Below are 26,964 nucleotides of genomic sequence, written 5' to 3' on the forward strand. Positions count from 1 at the left end.
TATATACATAACTATGGGGTCTTTGCCTTACTGTGGCCGATACATAGAAATTACTATTAATACCATCTATATTATAATATTTCTAGTCAGTCCCAACCTATAAAAGATACATATACAAATTTGAAAACTGAGGAACTGTTAGTTAATGAGTAAAGCTACTTCTGTAAGTTTACGAAAAATTTATCAAAAAGCATTTCGAGTGTTAAAGCATTGCTTTTTTGGAGAAAAATACTGTTGAATTTGGACTCTGCACAAGGGAAATCAAGCGTTGAAAAGAGATTTGCTAAGTTGGAAAGAGACGAAATGGGTCCCGAGGACAATGAAGGAAAGGTGCAATTTGGGTGCCGCGCAAGTTCATAATCCTACAAAAACCACGAATTGCTGATTATGAGAAGTTTTTGAGTGCTGTTTAATCGTAATAAAACCGAATTTTTGAGTCGGTGTGTGACAATACAAACATGGCTTCATCATTTCAAACTAGAGTCCAATCGACACTCACCCTCGTGGACTCCACATTATGAACCAGTCCTTAGGCGTGGAAAGACGAAAAAGTCGGCTGGCAAGGTTATGGTGTCAGTCTTTTATTATAATATTCATCGACTGATTACTGAGCCATTTATGATCCATTGCACTTCGTATTTGGTTGCAGTTCTATTCTACCATTCGCCACATTTATCAATTGCATTATTTTAGATGAAGGATCCTTTTAAATATTGCACTGCTCCCTACGCGATGCCTTGAAGACGAAAATGTCAATGCCTTTTTTTGTTGTGATATTATAAATATCTGACGGGTTCGTCCCAAAAACAAAGCTGTCTTGTTCAGGAGCTACAATCAAAATATCAAAACGTATATAGGCTTAAATAACAAAATTCGGAAAGATAGCAATAGCAGCTTCTTCGTCATGAATTGCTGTAACTCTTCTATAGAAAAACTGCTCATTTATCTTTTAAATTTCCGTTATCCATAAATCTTGAACAACCTCATTGATTATGTGTGATGAATGCACCATGGACCTTAAAACACGCATAGAGGTCGTGGACAGACTATTAAAAGACTTTAGAAACTTCTCTGCTCTCATAGGCGGGATAGCTTTTGTGTTTGCTGAAGATTTCCGACAGACTCTTCATGTCATTAATAGAGGTACGCGAGCAGATACCATCAAAGCATATCTTGTATCGTCGCATATAAAATTATGGACGAATATGAGAGCTTATCTTCATAGAATAACTGATGGTGATTTTCCACAGCCATTGCTTAAACATGGGGAAGGAATATTTCTCACTCCAAATTTAAGCAATAATTATAATAATCTTCAGGATGAGTCTCTAGGCCAAATAGTCCATATCTTAGAAATTTAAATAGATGCAGTATACCCTGACATCGAGAATTTGGACGAACAGGAATTTCATTGCTTGTGTCCTAGGGCAATAGTGTCATCTAGAAATGATAGTGTCAACGAAATAAACGATCTAATTATTCAAAAGGTTCCCGAAAAAATAGAAAAGACAAATCGATAGACACCGTGGCTAATAACGAAGACACAGYTCATTCTTCTTCTTCTTGATTGGCGTATACACCGCTTACGCGATTATAGCCGAGTTAACAACAGCGCGCCAGTCGTTTCTTCTTTTCGCTACGTGGCGCCAATTAGATATTCCAAGTGAAGCCAGGTCCTTCTCCACTTGGTCCTTCCAACGGAGTGGAGGTCTTCCTCTTCCTCTGCTTTCCCCCGGCGGGTACTGCGTCGAATACTTTCAGAGCTGGAGCGTTTTCGTCCATCCGGACAACATGACCTAGCCAGCGTAGTCCATTCAGAGAACTTAAAACATAGAGAAGGTGCAAATTGAATTCTGTATGATGTTCGATTGGACGGCTAACAGAACTTATAAGATTGTTATAGGGAATTCACATTCTCGCTGCTATTTATCAGAATTGAGCACGTTCTCTGGCAGAAATATATGTAAAACGACTGAATTCATGCGAGAATGAATAAMGAGAAATGCTTTGAAGAAAAATATACAAAGTAAAGAAGCATTCTCTGCGACACATATGCGTGATAATCCTGTATCATATGAACCATTTTTTTCAGAAAAATGGTAAAAATGTTAATTTTTTTTACAAAATCGTTAAAAATTTAATGTTTTAAGTTCTCTGGTCCATTATCCCCGGAAGTTTTGTAAAATCATTAAACCCTTCTGGACTGCCACCACGTGAATTAGCTTTAGAAATTGGAATTCCAATTATGCTTTTGAGGAATTTAAGTCCTCAGCTGCTCAACTAGCTCATATGCTGAGGATTCCGATGATTCCAAGTAATATCGCAATCCCATTTAAACAGCATCAATTGCAAGTGCAAATATCTTTCGCTCTAATTACAAACAAGTCGCAAGGCCAGACCAAGACCAAGAGATTGACTTACGAAAAGAATGTTTTACTCATTGCCAACTGTATGTTGGACTATCGCGGGCCTAAGGTCCCGAAAATCAATTTATTTTGCTGCCATAAAATAAATCAACACAAATATCATTTACAGGAAAGCTCCGATTTAAAAAATTAGAGAAAGGAAACTATATAGTAAGGGCCTTTTTACAAAAAAATAATAATAAAAATAATACAAAAATATATAATTTCATGCTTGAATTTCTTTCATTTAACTAATTTTTAATAACACCACGCAAAAACGAGAATGTATGGATGGTTTTGATTCAATCGAGGATATAATAGAAGAAGGCTCTAATGGCCATCACGACTGAGGATTTTTCCAAGTGCTATGATGACTGGAAAATTCGTTGGTATAAATGTATTGCAGCGGGAGGGATTACTTTGAAGGAGATGAAATGGACAAAATTCGCCTATCAATTTGATCACAAACTTAATATGAATGTTCAGGGTATAAAAAGCAGACAGGAATATATAAACTAGTAGCCTAAACCCGCGGTTCCGATTGCTCATTGTTGTCAAGGATATCATTTATCGTGATAACAATATAATGGAATAGTTAAATTGGCAATCTACATTTTTTATTGACATCGTTAATCACTGAAGTACATAAATAAACATCAACATATTCACAGTCTATATGCTTCTTGTTACAGTGAATAACAGTGCAGTAGTTGAGCAGAAGAGGGCGGGTCTCACGCCCTATATCTAATCAATTGTTGTGACTTTTGACATGAGACGATAGAAAGTAGCCTATGCCCGTCCCGAGGTTCCAAGCTACCTCATCACCAATTTTCAGCCAAATCGGTTCAGCCGTTGTTGAGTTATAAATATAGACATAAATTGCGAAATCAAGGGTGGTTTTGCAAAAAAGGCCGCCGTTAGGACCTTTTCTAGGACTAAAGGAATACCTGTGCAATGTTTACGTCTTTCCGTTCTATGGTTCGGGCATAATGCAGGGACATACAAAAAAGGCTATCGCTCTTGATGTTTTTACCTTGTCGTTACTGCTGATTTATATGTAGTGTCAGGTCCCTCGATTCAGGAGTTAGGGTAGTCAGAATTAAAAAAAAAAAATCGATTTGTTTACAGTACAATAACTTGAAATATTCTCTAATTTTTTAGTAAATCCAACAAATTATTTCGAGTTATCCGATAACTACCAAAGGATTCTGGAAGGATGGAATAGAAAGAGCGATTTCATCAGGATCTAAAAATTATGGAAGACAGATTTCAAAGTTGATGGGATCGTCACATGATGATAAAGGAGTCTTATTGAAATATAATATATACTTTCAAGGTCTTTCATTCTGTTTACTTCGATGTGTCCTTCATTTTTCAATTAGCACTGCCATTATAAATATATCTGTTCTTTTGTCTCATGGTTTCTGATTTTTGAATAAAGGAGTACAAATTTTATAAAGTCATTGAAAATGTTATGAATGGGTAGCGGAAATATATCTTATATCTAGAAAACATGTTTTGACTTATTGATTTTGGAGCTTCGCTTGATACTGGATCATGATTAACAGCTATTACTTTTAAATGTATTAATTTCGTTTCAAATTTCTGTCAAGTTAAGCCGAAACATCATTTAATGGTAATCAAATAAAAAAAATACTTCGAAAAATTATTTAAAATTGTTTTTTTATGTCTCTAGCAACACCTAACCCCTTAACTTCATGATCTTTTACCTTTTGTGAACTTCTTTGATGTTTTTATTAGATGCCACGTGTACTCATTCTTTTCAATGTTTTCTCATCTTCAAAAAATAATGTTATTTAAAATAACTTACTGTTACTAAAAATAAAAGAAATGGCGAATTGAAAAGTTTTCCTTAATTTCAAGACACGGAATATGAAGAAAAATCTGCTGAGTTTGTTTACAAATTTCTATGAAATTAAAGAAGAACAGTTGTCATTAGACTACCTATCAAAAATTTTAATAAATTACTAATAATTTTGACAGTTAATCAAGACAGATATGGAATTAATAAAATAAGATCCCAAATCCAACCAAAACTATTAAAGCCCCTCTTCTTCTTTTTTACTGGCGGTTATGCCGATTTAACAGCAGCGCGCTTCTTTGTTGCAGCCAGGTTCTTTTCCACCTGATCACTCCAACGGAATGGAGGTCTTCCTCTTGTTCTGCTCCACTTGCGGCTACTCAATCGAAAACCTTCAAAGCTGGACTGTTCTTTTTCATCCAGACAACATGACCTAGTCATCCAAGCCGCTGTCTTGATTCCCTGAACTATGTCAATGTCGTCATATATCTCGTACAGCTAATCGTTCTATCGACTGCGGTACTCGCCGTGGCCAATGCCTCGAGAGGTCTTTACACTTTAGCACCTGTTGGCAAGAGTGATTCTGCTTTGGATTTCAGGGCCGATATTGTTGTTGGTGCTGGTTCTGGTCCTGGTTCCAAGATATACGAATTTTTCAACAACTTCAAAGTTATGACTGTCAACAGTGACATGCGAGCCAAGTCGCGATGGCGATAACTGTTCTTTTGATGCCATGAGATATTTCGTCTTGTCCTCGTTCACAACCAGATGCGCTTCGCTTCAGATTTATAATTGAAATTCAAAGATAATAATCCTTTCCTGATAGCACTATGTATTTGTGCTACAATATGTAATATATGTATTTATATTACAAACATGCATATTTGAGCTTAAAATAAATTAAAACAGGTGTAAACTCGCCCTAACTAACAAGCCTTAAGTCCTTGAAGGTACTTTGTTCGGTAATACCCGAACTTAGCCCGGCCTTACTTCTTGTATTTTATTTATTTCAGCCATGGATAACGTATGAAAAAAATTTTGTATCATAAAATGGTAAAGAATTAAGGACAAAAACCGTATAAGATATGTAGTTTATACTAAATGCAAAATATGTACTGACAGACTACAACGTTGCGTTCTTTGTCCGTAAACGTCACTGCGGTAGTTCTCATTATCCTACCAATGTGTAGCATTTACGGACTTTTTGTCTGATACCGTTCCTTTCATTACACCTTACAGATGTTTACTCTGCAAATAGAATATTTAATGCTATGTCGTTTGCTCTACCAAAGCAATAACAACTACAATTCACAAGCCCATTTCTTATAGCAACTATACAGTTACAGAGGTATGTTTTTATAACTAAACCTGAAAACATTACCGGCCAATGGTTTTCATTGAACGGAACGTTTTGCTAGTTTTCTTAATAATCATTAGTGCTTTTTTTTTTTGGGCTAAAGGAAGTGAAAGCACGATTGGTTCCAAAATCGCTAAATTTTTCGATAAATTGTGTCGCGTTAACGTCGGCTTTCCGATTGCCAGGATGTCATTAAACGTATTATTACTGGTGATGAGTGTTGGATCTATGCTTTCGACCCAGAAATAATCAACAGCCGAATATCGTGGTAAAGGTGAGGCAAAGCCGAAAAGAACAAGTGAAAGCAGGTCAAAAATCAAGGTTATGTTGCCAGTTTTCTTCGATTATCGAGGTGTCCGGCCAGCCAAACTGTCAAGAAGGAACACTATTTGAGTGTTATGTGTCTTTTGCGCAAAGCTATTCGTAAAAAGAAGCCGGAATTATGGGTCGAGAACTCTTGCTTATGCACCTCGACAATGCACCGTCGCATATTGCTGCAACCATATTATTCGTCCAACTTAACTGTTTCGAGAATTGGAAAAAACGTTGGCACAAGGGTCGTCCCTCTCAAAGAGTTTTTGAATTCTAAATTAAGAATTTTAAAATTATGAAAAAATACTAATAATTTTTTACTCATAGTAAATTAAAAAATTCTCCGACGTTCACTTCAAAGTTCAGAGTACAAAAGGTTAAGTTAGAGTGAATCGAATAATAAATATGCACTCCACGGTTTTGTGTAGATTACGATAGCTATTAAAAATTGAAGCAAAATGTCCAGTAGTATTCCGAAATAATGAATATTTATTTTAATGAAAACTGCTTATAACGAGTAAGCAAATTTTTTACTTGAGTATCTTAAAAAGCGAACAGGGGGATTTGTCAGTAACGAACAACTTTTTAAGGTTTTCAAAACGAAATCAAACACTCATAATTCTACGTTCTGGCGCAATATTTAGCTCTATTATAAGGATGTGCCATTATGTCTTACAAATGATTTCGGGCAAGTGACCGCCGTGGCTTACTCGAACAAATTTCAGCCGAGAGGCTCAATTATGAACTACTTTTTGCAGCAATTTGCACTGTATGTCGCTAATAACGCACCGAATACTCTCTTCTAAGGTGTCAATCGTATTTCGCACAAAAATAATAAATATTTGTTTTAACATTTTCAGCTTCAATTCTCAGTCAGCGATTTGAATGGATGGGTTAAAAAAAATCATACAGGATTCCGATGAGGTTATTGGATCAAGTGAAGTTTTCATAAAACTTATTTTATTACTGTATAATAGAAAAGAATAGACCAAATACTATGGTGTTTCTTATGAGCTATCCCACTAATAGTATTTTTGAATAATAATTAGGTACTACTTCATAAAATTTGTAATGCATAATCTTACTTTGTGTACCAATGTCAATTCCTTTTTATGTCAATTCAAATAACTTTTTAAAAACTTGGAATAACTTAAAATTTATGATTAAATTATGATTTCGATTATCAAAGAAATCGTGGCCTACACTCTGTTTTTGAAATAACTTACATAAATAGATGTCTTCCGGAGTTGTATAACCAACTTAATGGGTTAGTAATGAAAAGCAATTGATATTTACACCTTCACCATCAGCTTAGTGGCTTTCACAAACTCATAGGTGAATACATCCAGACTTTAAGTACCATACGAAAACAAAATTTTGCTTGTTTAAGATTCAACACCTGACTATACACTCTACGCGCCTATCGATCCACTTCAGACCCGTATGCATGCCGAAGTGAAGGTCTGGACGCTGCTACATAAAGTCAACTTGGCTTAGTTGTTAAAAAGTACACGATACAAAAGAGACTATGGTTAAAAGCAGGACGTTTAAAAATTGTTAGCAAATTGTTACTAATAAAATTAAATGCGGCAAAAAGTAGAATATGTACACATATAATCGTATTTGCGCCCGAGTACTTAATCGTTATATATAGTATATGTATATACTCGTATAAGCATAAATTTGCCTTGTTACTAACCTGCAAGTAAGCACCAGGCAACTGCAGGTATAGATTGTATATAAATATATAAGTATATAAAATACATACACATATACATATGTATGTATGCTCTTATAACTATCAACGCATCAGGGTGGCAGGGCAACGACCACACCAACGTTCATAAAGTCTAAACAAAATTTTAATGCTTGGCCAGTCGCAAATTAAATAATAACGCTAGAAACGAGTTCGTGCCCACCACCCAAATAATGTATGTCTGTTAGTAACTTGAGTAAGTACATTGTACATCTACTGGCATGTCAAATGGATGATTTTATAGATGAAAACATCAAAACATAAACAATCGATTATAATCGGGAGATATGTGAATGACACTCTATAAAGTACTTATCAAAAGACCAGAGCTCTAGGCCAGATTGGTGTCGCGTGATAACAAATATACGTTTTTAAGCAGTGTTTACAGGTGTAATAAACGCCAAATTTTGGCTCTTTGGATATTAAATGGATCGAGTCCAAGTAGTAGAATGCTATCTGGCAAAATTATATTTTGGGAGACGCATTAGAAAATTTTCATTGACGATCTTGAAAAGGAAAAAATTATCCACGAGGATAGTTTGTTATTATATTGTCATATTTGTCATAAATCCGCCTTTTTTCTTCTGAGATGCCTACAACGTAGCGCTTGAAAACAACGGGACTATCTGTAGTTGTATGTTCGCCTACCTATTGATAGCTTATTTTGACTATCGATATATGCCTTAACTAGACAACAAAAATTAATAAAGCTACATAATACCAAATATAAAGTCTAATTTTGGAAAACATCCAAGCAAGTCACTGCTACGGAGACTCCAATGAGGCTAACAGGAATGGTAGCCTTAATATCACGTTTTCATTCTTGACTTAGTTGTACGTATGTGGTTTATTTGAAACTTACGAATTTTCGTAAGTACAGACAATTTTCAATATAATGTATAAATTATTATATTTAACTATTTTTTACACTTTAATTATGTGCTGGACGAGTTAGACGGAATGTTACTGAAATATTTACAATTAAGAAAGAATTTCTATTGTTTTGAAATGCCGACTCCACAAAACCTCAGTTATTCATGCATACAGCCCCAATTCAGGATTTTAATAACAATTAAGAACCGTGCAAAAATTAAAAAGTTTGAAGAAACCTCCATTTTATTTAGTGCTCCTGATTTTTGGGAATAAAATTGAAATTGAAATATATTATGTGAATATTCTGTTGTGATCGAATTTCACATTATGCATACAAACACCCAGAGGACGAATATCGCATTAATTAATTTTAATTTTAAAGACTCGAAGAAAATGTTTAGCCATAATAGGAAAGTACAAAAGGCTAAAAACGTCAATAAGTTAAATTTTTAATGAAAAACAAGAGAATTGTTGAGGTATAAAGTACTCTTTCTAAACGTATTTTAATCATAAAATTATGATTTTATATTACATTAGTAAATGTATAAAAAAATTACCTTCTTAAAGCGCGTAAACTCTCAGAGCTGTTTATATATTAATTTTTTTTTATTTTTTTGTGTTTTCCGCCATTGTTAATATATATGTTATTTTATAAATTATTTCAAAATAATGAAGTATACAAATCCAGCTATCTTAATTTAAACCGAAAAGTAAAGTAGATTTCAAGGGAAAAAACGATCATGGTAATTTTTTAAACTATCAAAACTATCGAGTGGTTCGACTACGCTTCAGATCTTTGAATTTTATATAGGCACCGTATTTCCACCGCCTCTGATTCCAATTATCCTTTATAATTTATTTTTTATATCCTATAAGTCAAGCTTGATAGATCTCCCATTGCTCTGCAGTATAATACCTGATAATGACTTACTAGTTTTATCTTCAGTATTTATGTATATCGCGGTCCGACTATCGATAGTTTTGCGGCTCTACTACAACGCTTAATATTTTTGAACTTCTATATGGCCACCGTATTTTCACCGCCTCTGATTCTATAAGTTATGCTCCAGCCTTAGACATTTACGTTTCATGAAGCTAAAACTCAGACAAGATCATAGACTTTTCATTGCTCGGCAGAGTAAAATCTGATAAATACCCTAGGCTTTTTAATGCTACTGCAGCATTACCATCTCTTTATGAATTCTTTAATTGTGCTGCTTTCTTTTAAAAACCTTAACACCGAAACTTTCCTTGTAAAAAATTTTTCAAATGTAAATGTAGCATAAGTAAATGACTAAAGCAAGTTAGACTTCGTGAACCGATTATGGGAAAAAAAATTTTAAATGACATTGCCATTGATATCTTTTGTGTAATATTCAATTTTATTTAGATATTTTAACAATTTTTATTTTTCGTAAATCAAAATTAGAAGATGATGAGTGCAGCTAGCACTAAAGACTGATTCTTTCTTCTAAATTTTTGATAAAATATTTACCATCACCTCAAAAATATTTTACAACAATATCTTTAATGCTTTTATCTTCTTCTATTACCATAATAAATCTTTCGATTTTTGTTGTTTACAAATTGTAAAACGCAACGTGTTAAAGTTAAACTTGTCCGAAACGCATTCAGAGATGTTAAGCTCTATTATGAGACATTTTCTATATGAATTAAAAGTGATATAAATATCTGATATGTGCGTATTTCTTAACTTACCTTCAGCACTGGGTTCAGTCTCATCAAAGACCTCTTCACATATAACCGATGTGGAGGGCGAGCCGATGCCCGTATTTCCAGAGGTCGATGCTGATGTGGATGCCGATGCCGAACCTGATGCCGATACCGAATTTGATGTCGCCATTGCGTTTAAGTGTCCGTTTTAAATGTTCACAAACCACAACAGAATGGCAAATCGATTTTCACTGTACTTTCTCACTATAACTTCAGTTATGCACACTTTTAGATTACACTGACTTTGATGCTGCACCACAAGTGCATATGCACGTACCAGAACTTAATCGTTGCGAAGGTTTCGAGGATAGATTTGATGCGACTTTTTCCATGCACTTACATTTATTCCTTCTTTGCCTTTACCTTCGCCAATATATACGTCTGCAAGTGTATTGGAATTTTGAAGACGAGTCACGAACAATGCACCGATGACCTAAAAAGGGGGGCACAATGGATGGTTACGAAATATTGAGCATTTATGAGTGTACATATGTACATATGTATGCATTAGTTCATTTATGTTGTTAATGTCACCGTTGTTGCTCGGTGTGCTTTACCCAAGTTGTGTTGTGATTGGAAGGGCTATGGTAGCTGCTGTACACCCCCAGAAAAGCAAGAACATCAATGCATATATGAGATACAGAATTTCACCCACACTTGACAATAATTTTGGTAAATATGCCTTAAACTTTTTAATTATTTGTTTTTTTTTTTATTTTATTTGCAATTGTATGTACGCAAAAACATATGTATGTTTAAAATAATTACTATTATATTTGAAAAACTGCTAAAATTCCTTGAAATATGTGCTAAAAACGGTTATTGATTTTCCGTAAAACCCAACACTTGACTGCTTGGTTTCTTAACCCAAAGTTGATATTATTAGGCACACTAAATTATTTATGTACGTACATAATTTTAAATAATTTTTATGATTTTCAACAGATTTTTACTTATAAACTCAGTATAACTTCATTGACTGCTGTCAACTTTAATTTTCAATTGAAGAAATATTTTCACCGCTTTCTGAAAACAACGTCTATTCTTCTCAAACCTCTTAAGCTATACTGATTTTTCGAAAATATGCAATTATCGTTTGAGCCGCTTTCACTCTTCTATTAGAAACACTACATACATAAATGTGTGCACTTGTATATATGTAAACATTTTCGAAAATATCCTTTCGTCGAAAGCTTTGCGCATGTCTCGTGAGGGTTGTATTCGTTTGCAGTCATATGGTTTTCCTTTCTTTACATTTGACTCTATTTTTGTTTTCATTCAGTTTTCATTCACATCGCTGTCTAGTGATTTAGTTAAAATTAAAGTCTTATATACATACATACAAACATACGTAAATATGTAAGCGCCCACACTCACAGGCTTGTTGTTATACGAACATGCTTATTAAGTGGTTCGGCTGCAGCCGCAAAGTCGCTAGTTGGGAATTCATGGATTAACCATAACAGCTTGTATTACGGCTTTTATACTCGGGCGAAATGTTCCAACAGAATATAGTAACTTTGCTCTCCTAGAGGTTGTTAATATCTCTTAACACTAATGCACGTAGATATAAAGGTAGTACAGTACATAGAAATCATTAGGATGTCGAGTCGAGTCGAAATCCGGGTGACTGTCTAAACGTCCACCTATGCAAGCTTTAGTTTGAGTAAAAATTGAGATATCTTAATAAAACTTGACACACAAAGATTTCTTAAAGGTTGGCATCCGGGCGGAATCGGATTATTACCCTGCCCAAAAGATGTCATTGAATCTATAATGGTCCATAACTAAGCTTTACATTAATGTTTAAAACTGTTATTCGGTGCTATGAAACGCATTAGGAAGGATCATCCCGGCCCTTAATATGTTTAATGTCTATATCTCCCCAACACTAAAGCTTAATTAACAAAATTCGATTATTTTTTAAATGATATCTTAATCAGTATTGAGTGCTATTGCAAAAAAAATACTAATAATAATTAGTGAAAGGTTGAAAATGTTCAAATTAATAATAAACAAGTAAGAAAGGGCTAAATTCGGGTGTAACCCGTAACTTGCAGGAATCACAATCCGTTAAATTCCTACCGGTGGTGGTAAAACTTTATGTTAAAATTTGTTGCGAAGGCATTACTTATTTTAGTTCGCTTCAGCTAAGACTATATTAAAAACACTAGTATACATAATTTTTAAGAAAGCTTTTCCAATTAGTTTCACGCTCCTTCAATTTTATTAAAAATGTGTAAGTTACATTTGCCGATATATGGGCCATATCGCAGCATTTTCTCTACATTACTAATATAACGGATAATCCAAGCAGATGCACGTTTTTCAATAGGTGTTTTATTGCCATGTTATATTTATTCAGTATTGTTTGGCATTATTAACGTTTTGTAAAGAATCTTCAATATAATCAGACCACTAGTACTGAGCGTACTATTCGCAAGACCTTCACCCATCTTGAGACCGAGCATTCTTTATTGGATAATATTCGACCGAATAGACGACGTCCAGCACGCAGTGAAGGAAATGTCGCAGCTGAGAGTGTACACGAAGACCGTGGATAGTCGATTCGGCGTATAATTGAAAGCGTATAAGATAAAGCTTGTGCAGGAACTGAAGCCACACTAAATTTTAAGTTTCATGGTCTTTTCTTTAAAAATGTAAGGAACCTCCTTAAGAGGTCAACCTGAGAGGACCGATAAAAAGTTCGGGATAGGAACTTTGATTTGGTCAGATTTGGACACTTTCAGTCACAAATTGGTTAAAGTTTAAACACACTGTTCGGACAAAGTTTTATCACAATACATTCATTGGGGCTTGATATTAGAAAATGAAAGAATCAAATGGATTTTAAAATTGGGTATATGGGAAGTAGGGGTAGTTGTAAGCCGCACTGGAGCACGGCCATTCTTCTTGTATTAATCCCAGGTGTTAAATTTAATGTGTATGAACAATTTAATTATCGATTTATCGCCGCGGGGTTATCACCGGATTTCATCCAATTTTACAGTTTAATTGGGGTGATCAAGTAATATTGTAGCTTAGGAGATGTACATTAAAGCTTTCACAGAGCGGGTCCGCCCATTTTTATTTTTTAGTTTTAATCCCACAGGTGCCCATTGCTACTGAAATTCCCTATGTTTTATACTAGTTTTTAGATTTCCGTTTAGTGGTGTTTTGTGGGCATGACAATAGTCCGATTACACCCATTTACGAATTCGTCCTCATTTTTTTGCTCAAATTATCGCCTGCACTGACAGACAAACAGCCTCTCTGATTTCAACTCGCCTCATCAGCCTACATCTAATTCTTATTTTTAGGTGATATAAACCGTTAGAAGAACAAAACTATTATACTTTGTAGCAACATTCAAGAAAATAAAAATGAAGAATTAATTTATTGGAAATGTAGCCATAGTGAGAAGAAATTGAATTAACAGCTATACTAAAATTTAAAAAATCATTAAGTCATAACTCCATAGGACATCTTAAGTAAACATTACTTTATAAAAACATATCATAACAGAGTTTTTTATTTTCCACACTGCCATAAAAGAGCTTCAAAGTTTTAATATTTTTTATTTGGATAAGATTTTTTTTAATAAAGAAATCTCCATTCAATTGTTACTATCACTACTTTCTTACATTTTTCTTTAACGTACCGTTAAATGCCATTATATAAACGGGAACAACCGTTAGGTTTAATATTATTATAATAATCAGTTTAGTATTTGATTAAAATAACTCCAAATAGAAAAGTGCGTTCGAGTTATTTTTGCACTATTTAATATAAAATAAAAGGGAAGAACCGAATTCGTGAAATGTTAGTGGATATAAAAATTAAAAATATAAATTTAAAATTCATTTCAAATCGGAGAAACACGTATTTTAAATAGTTAAATTCTTGAACTTTAAATGCAAATATCTCAAAAATCGTTAGTATATATATATATATATTTCTATTTCAGTATATATATATATTTCTTGATCTGGAGGACCCGCTCTATCCGTGCATACCCATTTTAACATCGAAATCGAGGGATACTATTGTAAAATGTACCCCTACTAGGAATTTCCCTTTATCATATTATTGTTAATTATACAGAGACTTATTTGTACTGCCTCTTCTATTTTCTAAAAAGAGGGTGACACCTCCAAACCTTCCGAATTAATAAACGAATTTTATTTCCAATGCCAATAGTGGAAAATAATTGTAACAAAAACATTAATTTTTAAATGTGGCGCACAACACTAGTAAAAACCATAATAAATAGTAGTTTTGTACACAGTAGTTCAAATTTCTAGAATACAAAAATCGATAACTTAAAAAATACGTTCCAATACGATTACAACTTACCTTAAAAATGTCCGCAAACATCTGTTTCAGTTCCACAAATACAATTGGAAATTGCTATAATTTATATTAAAGCGCGCCCAGTGTACTAAGTTTCGGCAATTACCAAATTTATTTAAGTATTAACCGAAATGGACAAGCAAAGCTATTTTCCAAATTACTATGCTGTTGAAGACATATTTGTTACACAAGAGAAGGTCGAATGCAAAGTGAACACGAAACTATTAAAAATGGGTAAGTTCGTACAAAGTATACTGCATTGAAAAGTTTTATCATTTGACTTTTGTTGCAAAGGTTTCCTTGATCCAGGAGCAGAGACAGATGATTTCAATTCTGGTCGCACAGTGAATCTGCCATTATGGTACATAAAAGAATTGAAGGTTAATAATCCATATTTTACTGTAAATGTTCCAGATATCTATAAAAATGTGCATAAGGCTGTATGTGAAGCGGAAACAACACATATTGAACTTGGTAAATTGCATCCATATTTTTATGAATATGGTCGTTACTTGACTCCTTATGATCGCAATCATGTCGTTGGTCGAATTGTGTTTGAAACAATGCGGCAACGTGTGCGTCATTTACTTGATATTTCTAAACATACAACAGAGGATGGAAAACCGGAACATCGCTTGGACGACATCGAACAAAAGCTATATGATTCCGGTGTAAAAACAAATGCAATGGTATATTGGTAAATTCGATTTCAAAACATTTTTTAACGTTCTACATTTTTATTATGTAGTTCACAAATTGGCTTCAAATGAAATCTAATAAAATACGCATAAGTGAATTAGTACATGAGCATAGCAAGAAACGAAAACGTAATCAAATGGATTTTGACGGAGGAAGTATATCACCAGAACAACTGCGAAAGAGACCTACTATTTAATTACCCACTATTAAACAATTTGAAGACAGATCAATTGACATTAAACCTTAAGACTTCCATAGCTGATGTTACTTAATATTGCGCCAGATATAGGGGATCTCGAGTCTCAATCACTGCGGCAGTTTCGCAAGGCATCATATTCGACGCAAAAATGTTGCAATATAAGTATCAGCTGAGTATCTGCGGGAAACCAACATTGTCGCAATATTGCTGCAGTTATTTGCTTACTCGGTCATCCCCATAACTACACATTCCTAAGTTCTTTATTAAATGAAATCAAAGAATTTTTTGTTCATTAGCAATAAAGTAGGTTAAATTTATTGACACATTTTTAAACAAATCTGCTTGCTATAGCCAAAACCTTTGTATAATCCGCTCCTTTAGCTTGCGTTTTTTCTTTAAGTATGGTACGAAGAACTGTTGGAATGGGTACGTGAATGCGCGTACCTAGAGGGCTGCCATTATCATCGATTAGTACAATATTGTTGCTGTCAAACTTCGGTATCTTTAGTTTCTGGTTTTGCTTTAATCCAACCAATATGCCCTTCTTCATTTGACCTTTAATGGCTACAAGCACTTTGTCACCAATATAACCCACAGAGCGCTTATTATATACATGAATGCATCTTGGTGGTTTTCCTTCTGCCATGGCACGTTTTCCAATTTCACTATTATCTACTACACGCAACCGTGCTAATTTTCGTATTTCACTACATGTTGACGTAAGATGAATCTGTTGCCGGCGCTCCACATGATTCAGACCTGGAGTGAAACATGATGTATTTGTACTTATCGTAGAAAGTAAATGTGTGGTTGGGCCAGTTTTCAAATTTGTCAACAATAACCGCGACATTTTAAAATTAACTAAAGTTTATTTAGTTATTCAAGTAATTCACAAATTTGCTGTAATTATTATAAAGTAAAATATTGTCTAATTGCTGTTGTCAAAACAGCTGAGTTTTGTTCCACAAAAAATTTTCGTGTACAGAGTGGTTACATGGATTGAAGTTTTACGTACTATTAAAATTATTTAGAGTTTTTGCCGACAGTTTTATTATTAATAATTTACAACTTTAAAAGACAAATGCTTAGTTTTTAGTATAACAGTACAACAGTGATCTACCACGTCATATCATCACGTTTTTGTCCTTAATAAACAATGTTAATTCATAATTACACATCACTTGCATAGAGTTATCGATAAAAATTTACTTTGTTAATTTAGACTTGAGTACATACTTAGTCGAAATGAAACTAAAATTTAATCAGCGGCACTAATTTTTTAGGAAATAAATAGTTGAGAGTTAATATGGTCCCACCTCTTGTGATTTAAATAATAATAAAAGATAATGGAAACTATAAATATATGGCACACTGCTGTGAACTCAAACCACATTTGTCGAATATGTTTACAAGAAAATGTTGAATTGTTTTCTATTTTTCAAGAAACACATAAAAGTGGTGTAACTATAGCGCATATATTATCCGAGTGCTCGCGATTTCCTGTCATATCAACTGATAACATATTACCACAAAAAATTTGCTCCTTCTGCATGGAAAATGCTCGGGATGCTTATGACTTTAAACAACGAGTCGAAAAGGCTTATATTTCATTAAAAGGCTTAGAAAGTAGTATTTTTCTAAATGAAGGAAAAATAGAACCCCCTAATACTGTTTTTAGTGAACGAAGGGATTTTGGTACACAAACTGATAAGCTGAGTTTACATCCATGTGAAATGTGCGAAATGAAATTTTTCGATTTGATGGAACTGCGGCAGCATCGAAAGCAAGTTCATCACAACAGTAAATTACAATGTCGTATATGTGGTGTGCGCTTTGAACGCATTAGGCAATTGCGAAGTCATTTAGTTCACAAGCACCCCAGTGTGGGTATTGCATTAGATATACAATGCACAATATGTCGGAAGCGTTTTTCTCGAAGAGAACATTTAAATCGTCATATGCGTAATGTACACCATCAACCTGAGGAATCATCAAGGTAATATATTTATTATAATACTCTATGTTTTTAATGTTTAAATTTTTAATATTTCTCCTTAAACAGTCCTAGGGTTTCTCTAAAGGAACCGGAAATAGAGCTTTCAAGTCAGGTAGACAAAAATAATGAACCAAACGATTTCAAAGATATTGACACAAAAAGGTAACTTTATTCTTCTGTTAAGACGACTTTAAAATAATTATCATGATGAAATTTACATAGTTCGCCTATAGATACACAGAGGCCTGAAATTTTCCTGAAGTCCGAGAAAATGTTTAATGCCATCGACAATGATAACTTTGTCGGTCCATCTCACTTTTTTGAATGTGGGCAAAATCCATCTGATGACGTCGAAAGCGATATTAATATGGATACCAACCCCATATCAAGTGATGACGAAGCGCAGAATAGTGGAGAATTTTCGGAAGATATATTACCTCAATTGAAACTAGAACATGAAGCTGGTATCAAAGGTTTGAAAGAATATAATACTATAAACATTTGTATTGAATAATTTTTGTTTATAGTAAAATGTGAACAAGACGGATCAGTGGATGATTTCGACATTATACGTATGTCTCCTGATTGGGACCAGAGCAGATCACAAGATGGCATTAAAATAGAAGCTGAATTTTCAAATTATGGAGATATGCAGAATTTTAGTGTAGGGAAACGAAAGTTAAACAGAAGTGAAGAGACAGTAACTGATGTCGCAGAGCGGCGCCGTATTACAGAAGTAGTTGATGAATTTCTTGCCCAAAATTCTGCTGTGGACCAAACAGCAAATTCTGAAAATCGATGCACGAAGTGCCAGCGAACTTTTTCGCGTCATTGTCATCTACGACGTCATATGTTGACCCATGTCGAAGAAAAAGCGCACGCATGTAGCTATTGTCCAAAGCGATTCGCGCGTAGTGATCACTTAAAAAAACATATTATAAACTTGCACCATACGAAAGAATTCAAATGTGATCAATGTAACAGCGCATTTGCACGTTCTGTAGATCTGGCGAAGCATATAGAAACCCGTCATGGTAACGATCCTCAGGCTCATAAGATTCACAATTGTGAATATTGTGGGAAAAAATTTACAAGCCGAACTTACCTTCGAAAACATGTACTGATGCATACGGACCGCGTATTTGCTTGCAAATTTTGCGAGGACACTTTTAAGGAACGTAAAGCTTTACGTGAACATGAGAAGGGCCATCATAGTGATCGAAGAAATTTCCTTTGTTCAGTATGCGGTGAAAGTTTTGTACGCAATGATTATCTGCGTGTACATATGCGACGTCATAATGGCGAAAAACCATATAAATGTCAATATTGTGGAAAAGGTTTTCCACGTGCCACTGATGTTAAAATACATGAAAGGTAGTTTTTAAATATTTTATTCACTTTCGAAAAAGTATTAATATTTTCGCCTATTCTTTTGATTGAATATATTTCAGATATCATACGGGTACCAAACCAAACTTATGTAATCTATGTGGCAAGGGTTTCCATCGTGCTTACAATCTGACCATTCATATGCGTACTCATACTGGAGAGCGGCCTTTCAAATGCGAGGAATGTGGCCGTGGATTTGCTCAAAGCAATGATTTAAAAGCACATATACGACGACATACAGGTGAACGTTTCAAATGCCCTGAATGTGATGCAGGGTTCCTACAAATGTATGCACTGCGGCAACATGCACTTGCAGCTCATGGTACATACATGGAGCCTGCAACGGGTCGTTTACAGAGATTCGCTACTAGTGAAGTGCCGGCACTAGTTGTAGGAGGAATTCCTACCAACAATTTGGTAGAACCAAGTGGTGATCATGTAAAAATTATGCAACATCAACCTCATCAGCAAATAGCGCAAGCAGAAAATGAAAGTAGTTCTCTTCTACAACTAGCTCAATCATCAGAGTAAGATCAATATTTTGACCACACTCGAGCCATGATTTTTGAGAAGTTAAACTACAAAAAATGTGGATCTTAAAGCAGATCCACGGCAGAATAGTCACGTCAGCACATTCCGTGCTATTAAAACAAACACTAACAATATAAGTAGTGTATACGTAAAATTAATAATTACTGCTTTAAATATAATTTCTAGTGCAATAGGGATAGGTCCAACTTTGTAATGAATGGACTAATAAACACTTCGAAATTAACTTAATCTTTATTACACATTATTTTATTATAGCGAATCAACAAATTTTTAAGTATCTGCGTTACTATTCATGGTTAAGGTCTAAGCATGCAATTGGATACTTCTGCACATCATTGAAATTTACAAACAATATTATTACTATTCTAGTTAGAAATAACGAAAATAATTTACCGACTTCAAGAGCTTAATTGTGTCAGCTGTCTTTGGTTATCTCTCTTTAAAGCTGAGGTCAAAAGAGTTCATTTTCACTGTCACCGATGTTAAACTATTTATATTAAGAAGAATCTAATTTCTTACAAGTAAGGAATAGCTAAGTGCGGGTGCAACCAAATATTTTATACTCTTGAAAATTACAAAAATCAGAGCCAGAGAAATACTTCAAGGTGTAAAACCAATCATATAGAATAAAATCAGCCGGATGTTCGCAAATCTTGATATAGAGGCTAAACCAACTTTTCTCTCAAATGTGTCTATTTGAGGCACAAAGATACACTGTTATAAGTAAAACCCGCTAGCTCATTTTCGTTGAGATAACTTGCATGTTAGCCGATATATGCGGTACGATTATAGTTCGATTATCTTTATATTAGATATATGGGGACATACTGACATACCATTGTCATAGAAGTACTATTCCTGAATTGCAATTATATATATCACATATTGACCGATATTTTCGAACAAAAGTCAACTATAGGTACTGGAGTCCAAATATTCGGTACCTAGGGACTTGAAAAGTTTTTGTTGGATTTAAACAATTTTTGGTCATAAGGTGCCAAATACTAAATGCATTATTAGTGCAAAGTTTTATCTCGTTATATTAATTGCTTCTTGATTTGTGTACTGCAAACTGAACGAATCAAGTGGAATTTAAAATTGTGCTACGTAGGAAAAAGGTGTGGTTATTATCCGATTTCGCCCATTTTAACAACGTGACATAAAAATATGAAAAATACCATATACCATATTTTGTAGAAATCAGACAGTCGGGTCCCGAGATATGGGATATCACCAAAAAGTAGGCGGTGCACGCCCAACGTTAAATTTTTACAATGCCCCCTATAAAGCCCACTCATACCATCCGCCGGTAAATTAAGTCTCTAGCCACTTAGTTATTGATTGATTGATTGATATATGGGGAGTGAGAGGGGTTTTTAATCGATTCCATCCATTTTCTTTCGAATAAAAAGTAAAGTAAAGTGAACATGGTGTTGTCAACAGAAAAGAAATCAGAAATCGTAGCTTTAATTAAACGATAATTAAAGCATACAAATATTGATTCAATTCCAATTTCGATTAGTTTACCAAATGGAAGGAGTTGTTGAGGGATTCGCACCACTAGGGAGATGTGACAGTGTTATGACGCCATTTAGCGCATTCAAACGTTGACAAGACATTACCTTACTTTTTCCTTTCTGCTGTCATTTTAGAGCAGAACGTGTTTGACGACTTGACCGATAACTAGGTGTAGCGGGGTGAGTTGCAGATTTTAAATTGTTTGCACCATGGTGTACAACCATCTGATAATCCTTGGCTTACACCCCCAGATTTTACCCCACCGATTGCACATCATCAGTGCACCTCTACCCCTAGCCTGAATCTCAAGATCCTGTGATCCGACAATGAAGGTTCTGACGACACCCTCCACTGTGATATCAGTCGTTACTCAGGGTGATGTCCAGCATTTCCTAATGTGGGTTCGCACCCTCTATTCTTAATGCTTTGATTATGACCAAAAATAAATTCTATTAGACACTCATCTCGCGAATTTCAGTCCGTACTACCCCATTCAGTATGGTGCGCGTTCGCAGCACACACCAGGATCAAAGAACTCTGAAAAACAGAAGTAATCATAATTTTTCTAAGTACTATAGATCTTTGGGGTCTCCCACTAGAGAGATTCCAAATTACTTTATTGGAGTCCAAGATTTGGCTCCTGACCTCTCCTTTGTGGACCCCTGGCTTTTGTATTATCAGGACTCCCAGGTTATTCGACGAGAACCTACTCGCGATGACAGCGGATGCTGACGTCGTGTGATGCAGGTTCACTTGCGATCGGTTCTATGAGGAACTGGTCCTCCTCTGCACCGACATCCAGGTTTTGAAGTCCCTCTAGAAGCTCTTGGGTGAAGGAGACTTGCACTGTGGCCTCCGCAGTTGTAGCCTGCTTAGCCGTACTGGTGCAGGGACGAGTAGCCTCCTCGTCCGCTTTCCATCCGGAATTCTTCTCTTTGCTCTCTACCACACGTAAGGTCGAGATATTAAGCCCTCTTTTCTGGTTTATAAAGAGCTCCAGAGCAAACTTGTTCGGTTATATCGCATTTCTGGGGAGGTAGACCGTCAGGCAGTGCATGAGCGGAATGTAACCCCATGGAAGGGTACCGGGTCCACACACCTAACCACCTTTTCCATGAGGATATCCTGCAGATCGGTAAGCTCCTGTGCCCCCAGAGGCTCCACTGGTAGTTCAGAGGCAGCACAGCCATCCGTAAGCTTTTAAAGGCATCCGCTTATTTCCCTTTTTTTATGATGTTCAATGATTTTCTCGCTCTAACCAATGGCAAATATGGCATGTTGTCTTGTTCTAACAGAATGACATGCATTTGTTATCGAATCTCTTAACAGTCAGGGTAACAAATACCTTTGTTAGCGCATAGCTTACCTATGTGTTATGCATAATAAAAAGTATTTGTTACCCAAAATTTCTGTCATGTGAGGAACACAATGCTCGCGACAGACTGCAGCAGCACGACAGTGAACTGAAAATGGCGTCGTGAATTTTTACATGAACATTTGTGAGAAGGAAGCAACATATTAATGGCCGACATGTACACAAGACAACACAGCTGTCCATTTTGCATGTACACAATTTGCTTGTGTAAATACTAATACCTTGCAAAAAAAGATAAATAGATAAAATTATTTCTTTTAAATTATCAATTTTTATTACAAATGATATAATAGAGCAATTTTATGCATTTATTTAAAACATAACGTCAGGTTTGTTAGAGCTTTGAATAATTTTACATATCAGTGGCATCACCACTCTACCTTATCTCTCTACTGTCAACTCTACTGTCGTTGGCAAATATAAAAAATATCGAAGTTAGCGAGAGGGACATGTGTATTTTAATATTTGACAAATGTCGCTTGCAGTCTGTCGCGCCCAATGAGTTCAGCACTTAAAGGGGAGATGATCATCTCTTTATCTCTGACTCAAACATTCTGCAACTACAAACTACTCGCAAATATATTTGATTTTGGAATTGTACTTGCTACCACCTCAGCTAATGTTGTAAACCATTACCACAACATCGCCACTCGAACATTCTGTGCTCGGTACTATGTAATATTCCAGCAGACACAAATATCTAGTATACGGTAAAATAAGATATAAAAGTAATGATTTGATGCATCACATAATTCGTTTGACTTTTGTTAAATACAAAACAACTTGAATGTCCGTTGAATTTGACTCACTTTCTAAATGATATAATATTCTTAGAGCAGTTTTCTTAATATATGGTTAAGCGCTTCACAAAAAATTTATCGGCAACATATGGAAAAAAGATTTTCTCAATATCTGGTTAATTCTCGTGAGTTCGCTTAAGATTAACTTTTTAAAATAGTATGAATAATTAATGTTTAAATTTGCTTGAAAAATATTTGAAAACAGTTTTAGAAATATTTGAGTCGGGACATAGGGTTAGCTATATATTAGATATAATTTGGCACTAGTAAACCCTAAATACAACGCTGTTTACTATTGAAACTTTTATCGATAGTTTTAGAGACATCAACATGTTTCAAATTAAATTTACAACTGAAAAGTGATAAAGCGCGGTGAACATTTCAAGTTGAGAATTTTTGTGTTGTGTAATAATTTTTTGTAAATAAGTGTTGTTATTAAATTTTTATACACTAAGGTACGATTTAATATTTATGGATAAAAATAATTATATAAAGTGAATAAATAAATTTATTGTGATTTCAGAAGTAACGGGAGAAAATCTGTAAAATGGCTGACTTTGAGGAGGAGAATTTGGAGCTGCAAAGGCTAATGGCAGAAAATGTTAACGATCTTGCTTCAATATGGACGGAAATGTTTGATGAAGAAATGTGCTTATATAATTTTAAAAAACTGAAGGAACATGTGAAAACATTTTTTACGGAATTGAAAGAAGAGTCATTGCAAAGAAGAGGACTTATAGAAAATGAAATAAAGGAGTTGCAAAAAGAAGCAGATATGCTTTGTCGTTTATTAAAAACAGACGTGGAGTTCCCCAGAATTGATGAAAAAAATGTACCTTTGTTGGTTCTCCAGTCGAAAATGGATAAAAGTTTAACTGAATTGCGAGAGCAATTACGGCGGCGCCGAGAAGAAATCTGCGAGTTGTTACTTGAGCAAGAAGGTCTATGTGAAGAGTTGGGGGAAGCTCCTCGTCCTCTTTTGGCTGACCCTTTACCTTCAGAAGAGGATATTTTGGAATTTCGTACTCACTTAGATCAACTAAAGATGGAGCGTATGGAACGCTTGAATGAGATGTCAGTATTACGCCGGGAGATAAAAAATTATTTAAACATATTAGAGACACAAGTTAATACCGACACGGAAGACAGACTATTAAATCACAGACAAATTAAATTGAATGAAGAGACTTTTAAAGCGCTCAAACGTATGCAAGAATTATATGGGGCGCGGGTACAGGCATTGTCTGAACGCATAGATAGTATGCGTAAGAAATTAGATTCCCTTTGGGTGCGCTTGAAAACATCGCCGAACTCTCGAAATAAATTTAAGCGTCATACAGAATATAACCAGCGAACGTATAATGTACTTAAAGACGAACTGCAGCGATGCGAATCTTTGCAGAGTCAAAATATAAAAGAATGCCTCCAACAAATCCGAACAGAAATTGTGGAATGGTGGGATAAAACACTTAAATCGGAAACAGAGAGAAATCGTTTTTCTAACTTTCACAATAATTGTTATACAGAAGATCTATTAGTATTACATGAAATTGAGTTGGAGGATATAAAACGATTTTATGAAAATAATCGGCAGATATTTGAACTTTTCGATAATAGGAGATTGCTTTGGGATCGAATGATTGCTCTCGAGGCTAAAGCTTCAGATCCAGGCCGGTATAATAATCGTGGAGGCCAATTACTTAAAGAAGAAAAGGAACGCAAAACAATCGCTACTAAATTGCCGAAAATTGAGCAACAGATTCGAGAGTTAGTTGTTGCCTTTGAAGAAAAAGAGCATCAAGAGTTTCGTGTTTATGGCGAAAATATTTTAGAGTTAATGGAAAAAGAATGGGAGAAGAAACGTCAAGAAAAGGAGAAAATGAGCAGTGCACGTAAAAATGCTCAAACCCCTCATCCAGTTACAGGTCGAACACCTATGTCAGCGAAAAACGGTTCAATGATTTCAATGCGTAAAGCCCCCTCTAACACTAACTTATCCGCACTCCCGTCTGCCTCTGCCAACTCAGCGAAGAAACGGAAACTGCTTCAAAATGAAAGAAATACCCCGTTGGCTAAACGAAGTTTAGTTTTTCCACTGAACAGTCCTAGCGTTTTCACAAAACCAATGATAAACGCTCGTAATACAGGCTCAACAAAATCCTTCAAATCGCCTTTGAAGAAATCACGTGTCATTGCAACCACAATACGTCGTAGGTCGGGGCGTAAAAGTTCTGGAAACAAAAAGCGGTCCTCCTTGGGTAAGACCGTAAAGAAAAATACCATTGCTACACCAAAAATTCTTATAAATGATGGCTCTGATTGGAACACTGATGAAGCTACAGATGATGCATATGAATCCTTCCAGAAAAGCATTGATCCCGATTCACGTTCTTCTATAATACACACGGCTTTTTCACGCATTGCTGCAACCTCATCGACTATTTCCACTCGGTCCAAACGAATTCATCCAAGTGATAGCTGTGTTGTACACTTGCCTAATCCCCGTGCTGGGTTTCACCATCCACTCACACCGTCCAAAATGTCGCCCGCTGCAAGCAGCCGAAAACTTACAACGAAAAATTTACCTATTATAATTTAAATTGAAGAAATGTAATTTTATTTGCCGTTAATGATTTAAGTTTTCTATATATGTATAATTTGTAATTTTCTATGTTAAAGATTCATTGACAATTTTGTAATTGTTTTTAGGTAAGATTTTTTTCTCATGTTTTTTTAGCTTGAACAATTGTTATTACAATGAAGTTTTATCATAAGGCGTTTGGGTGATTGGACAAAAAAGGGGCTACACAATAAAAATATTTTTAATTTTCAAATAAGTAAAGTTTTCGCAATAAATGCTAAATATATTGATTTATACGTGTGTATATTTAAAAAAATATCGTATAATTTTTAAGCTTAAATATGTAAGCAAGAATATATATAAACCTTTTGCAGGCAGTGTTCTCATGGTATTCCATTTTGATGAAATTTAACTGAATGACAGGCTCCTGATACTTCGATGCACTCTATATATAATAAAATTATTGAGGTTATTCCCTATTTATAGTCATAATTGAATTCATTAATTAGTTTCTATAAAAAGTTGCTTTTAGTGAGATGACAACGTACGGAAATGTTGTCAACAAAATTATTAAATTAAATTATTAAACTAAAAAATACAATAACTTAAAGAAAAGTCATGTTTAAATATGCTCTAAATTTTAATATTAACATGAAACTTTGTAGACATACGCACATTTGTATGGCTTATGGTATTAGAAAGGACAAGATATTTTTTATTAAAATTTAAATATTCAGATATGTATTTTGAAGGATTAAATCTGCTTGTAAAATAAATTTGAAAATTGAAAAATATTGTTTTGGCATATGATTGTTTGACGAAATTTTTGAAAATAACAATGCATCAATAGCGTATATCAGACAAATTTTGATTTTCTGGTTACCACCGATCATCACGGTATAATATTCGAGTACACACTATGTATTTAGTCAAATTTATTAATCAACTTTTTATTTATTATTTAAAAGCTTCAATGCGAGCTGAGCCCAGGGCAAAGCTAACACAAATATAATTACAAAAAGCATGTAATAAACATGTTAAAAATAAAAGATCTACATCCACTTTTGCATTGACAAATAGGAGACAAATCTGTTGCAAAAAAAATATTCACAAATGTGGATATTGTGAATTTGTTAAAAGCATTCTAGTGAACTCAAACAATGATATTCATTGAGACTACGGACTATAAACAATAATAGTTATAAGAAAATTTTTAATTCGGAGTTGGTATAAATTCAATAAA

At 34.6% G+C, this 26,964-nt stretch overlaps 5 protein-coding genes across 7 annotated transcripts in view; 3 read left to right on the forward strand and 2 right to left on the reverse strand.

Moving 5' to 3' along the window:
* Positions 1-11,287, reverse strand: part of LOC108967964 (centrosomal protein of 164 kDa) — a 21,671-nt gene extending 10,384 nt beyond the window's left edge. Inside the window, exons 1-2 of one of the 2 annotated variants that reach the window (XM_018931675.1) lie at positions 11,213-11,287; positions 10,245-10,692 (exon numbers count right to left, since the gene is read on the reverse strand). In XM_018931675.1, coding sequence (XP_018787220.1) covers positions 10,245-10,389 — 145 coding nt within the window. In that variant the 5' untranslated portion in view covers positions 10,390-10,692; positions 11,213-11,287. Of the gene's footprint in view, positions 1-10,244; positions 10,693-11,027; positions 11,062-11,212 lie in introns of those variants that run through there. The other variant, XM_018931676.1, reaches the window with a different exon arrangement.
* Positions 11,288-14,617: 3,330 nt separating this feature from the next.
* LOC108968056 (probable DNA replication complex GINS protein PSF3) lies at positions 14,618-15,827 on the forward strand. The gene is made up of 3 exons (XM_018931821.1): positions 14,618-14,846; positions 14,907-15,301; positions 15,361-15,827. The coding sequence occupies exons 1-3, from the start codon at positions 14,744-14,746 to the stop codon at positions 15,505-15,507; spliced, it is 645 nt and encodes a 214-aa protein (XP_018787366.1). The 5' UTR covers positions 14,618-14,743; the 3' UTR covers positions 15,508-15,827.
* On the reverse strand, positions 15,799-16,607 carry LOC108968057 (39S ribosomal protein L14, mitochondrial). Its single transcript, XM_018931822.1, has one exon. It carries the CDS (start codon positions 16,358-16,360, stop codon positions 15,839-15,841), a length of 522 nt encoding a protein of 173 aa, XP_018787367.1. The 5' UTR covers positions 16,361-16,607; the 3' UTR covers positions 15,799-15,838.
* A 112-nt stretch (positions 16,608-16,719) lies between these two features.
* LOC108968055 (zinc finger protein 91-like) lies at positions 16,720-19,675 on the forward strand. The gene is made up of 5 exons (XM_018931820.1): positions 16,720-17,506; positions 17,573-17,668; positions 17,729-17,979; positions 18,034-18,880; positions 18,958-19,675. The coding sequence occupies exons 1-5, from the start codon at positions 16,857-16,859 to the stop codon at positions 19,424-19,426; spliced, it is 2,313 nt and encodes a 770-aa protein (XP_018787365.1). The 5' UTR covers positions 16,720-16,856; the 3' UTR covers positions 19,427-19,675.
* A 3,778-nt stretch (positions 19,676-23,453) lies between these two features.
* On the forward strand, positions 23,454-26,015 carry LOC108968069 (protein regulator of cytokinesis 1-like). 2 transcript variants are annotated; one of them, XM_018931836.1, is made up of 2 exons: positions 23,454-23,595; positions 23,664-26,015. In XM_018931836.1, exon 2 carries the CDS (start codon positions 23,688-23,690, stop codon positions 25,737-25,739), a length of 2,052 nt encoding a protein of 683 aa, XP_018787381.1. In that variant the 5' UTR covers positions 23,454-23,595; positions 23,664-23,687; the 3' UTR covers positions 25,740-26,015. The 2 variants fall into 2 exon arrangements, with proteins under 2 accessions (XP_018787381.1, XP_018787382.1); XM_018931837.1 differs by having other exon boundaries at positions 23,667-26,015.
* The last annotated feature ends 949 nt before the right edge of the window (positions 26,016-26,964 follow it).

This window comes from Bactrocera latifrons, unplaced genomic scaffold (genome assembly GCF_001853355.1).
Source record: "Bactrocera latifrons isolate USDA-ARS-PBARC rearing strain unplaced genomic scaffold, ASM185335v1 scaffold_20, whole genome shotgun sequence".
In the NCBI taxonomy this organism is placed as follows: domain Eukaryota; kingdom Metazoa; phylum Arthropoda; class Insecta; order Diptera; family Tephritidae; genus Bactrocera; species Bactrocera latifrons.

Coding starts and splice junctions, on each gene's coding strand:
- LOC108968056 (XM_018931821.1), top strand. CDS start 14,744: ATGGACAAGCAAAGCTATTTTCCAAATTACTATGCTGTTGAAGACATA. Junction 14,847..14,906: donor CACGAAACTATTAAAAATGG/GTAAGTTCGTAC, acceptor TTTGTTGCAAAG/GTTTCCTTGATCCAGGAGCA. Junction 15,302..15,360: donor GTGTAAAAACAAATGCAATG/GTATATTGGTAA, acceptor TTTATTATGTAG/TTCACAAATTGGCTTCAAAT.
- LOC108968057 (XM_018931822.1), bottom strand. CDS start 16,360: ATGTCGCGGTTATTGTTGACAAATTTGAAAACTGGCCCAACCACACAT.
- LOC108968055 (XM_018931820.1), top strand. CDS start 16,857: ATGGAAACTATAAATATATGGCACACTGCTGTGAACTCAAACCACATT. Junction 17,507..17,572: donor CAACCTGAGGAATCATCAAG/GTAATATATTTA, acceptor CTCCTTAAACAG/TCCTAGGGTTTCTCTAAAGG. Junction 17,980..18,033: donor ACATGAAGCTGGTATCAAAG/GTTTGAAAGAAT, acceptor TTTTGTTTATAG/TAAAATGTGAACAAGACGGA.
- LOC108968069 (XM_018931836.1), top strand. CDS start 23,688: ATGGCTGACTTTGAGGAGGAGAATTTGGAGCTGCAAAGGCTAATGGCA.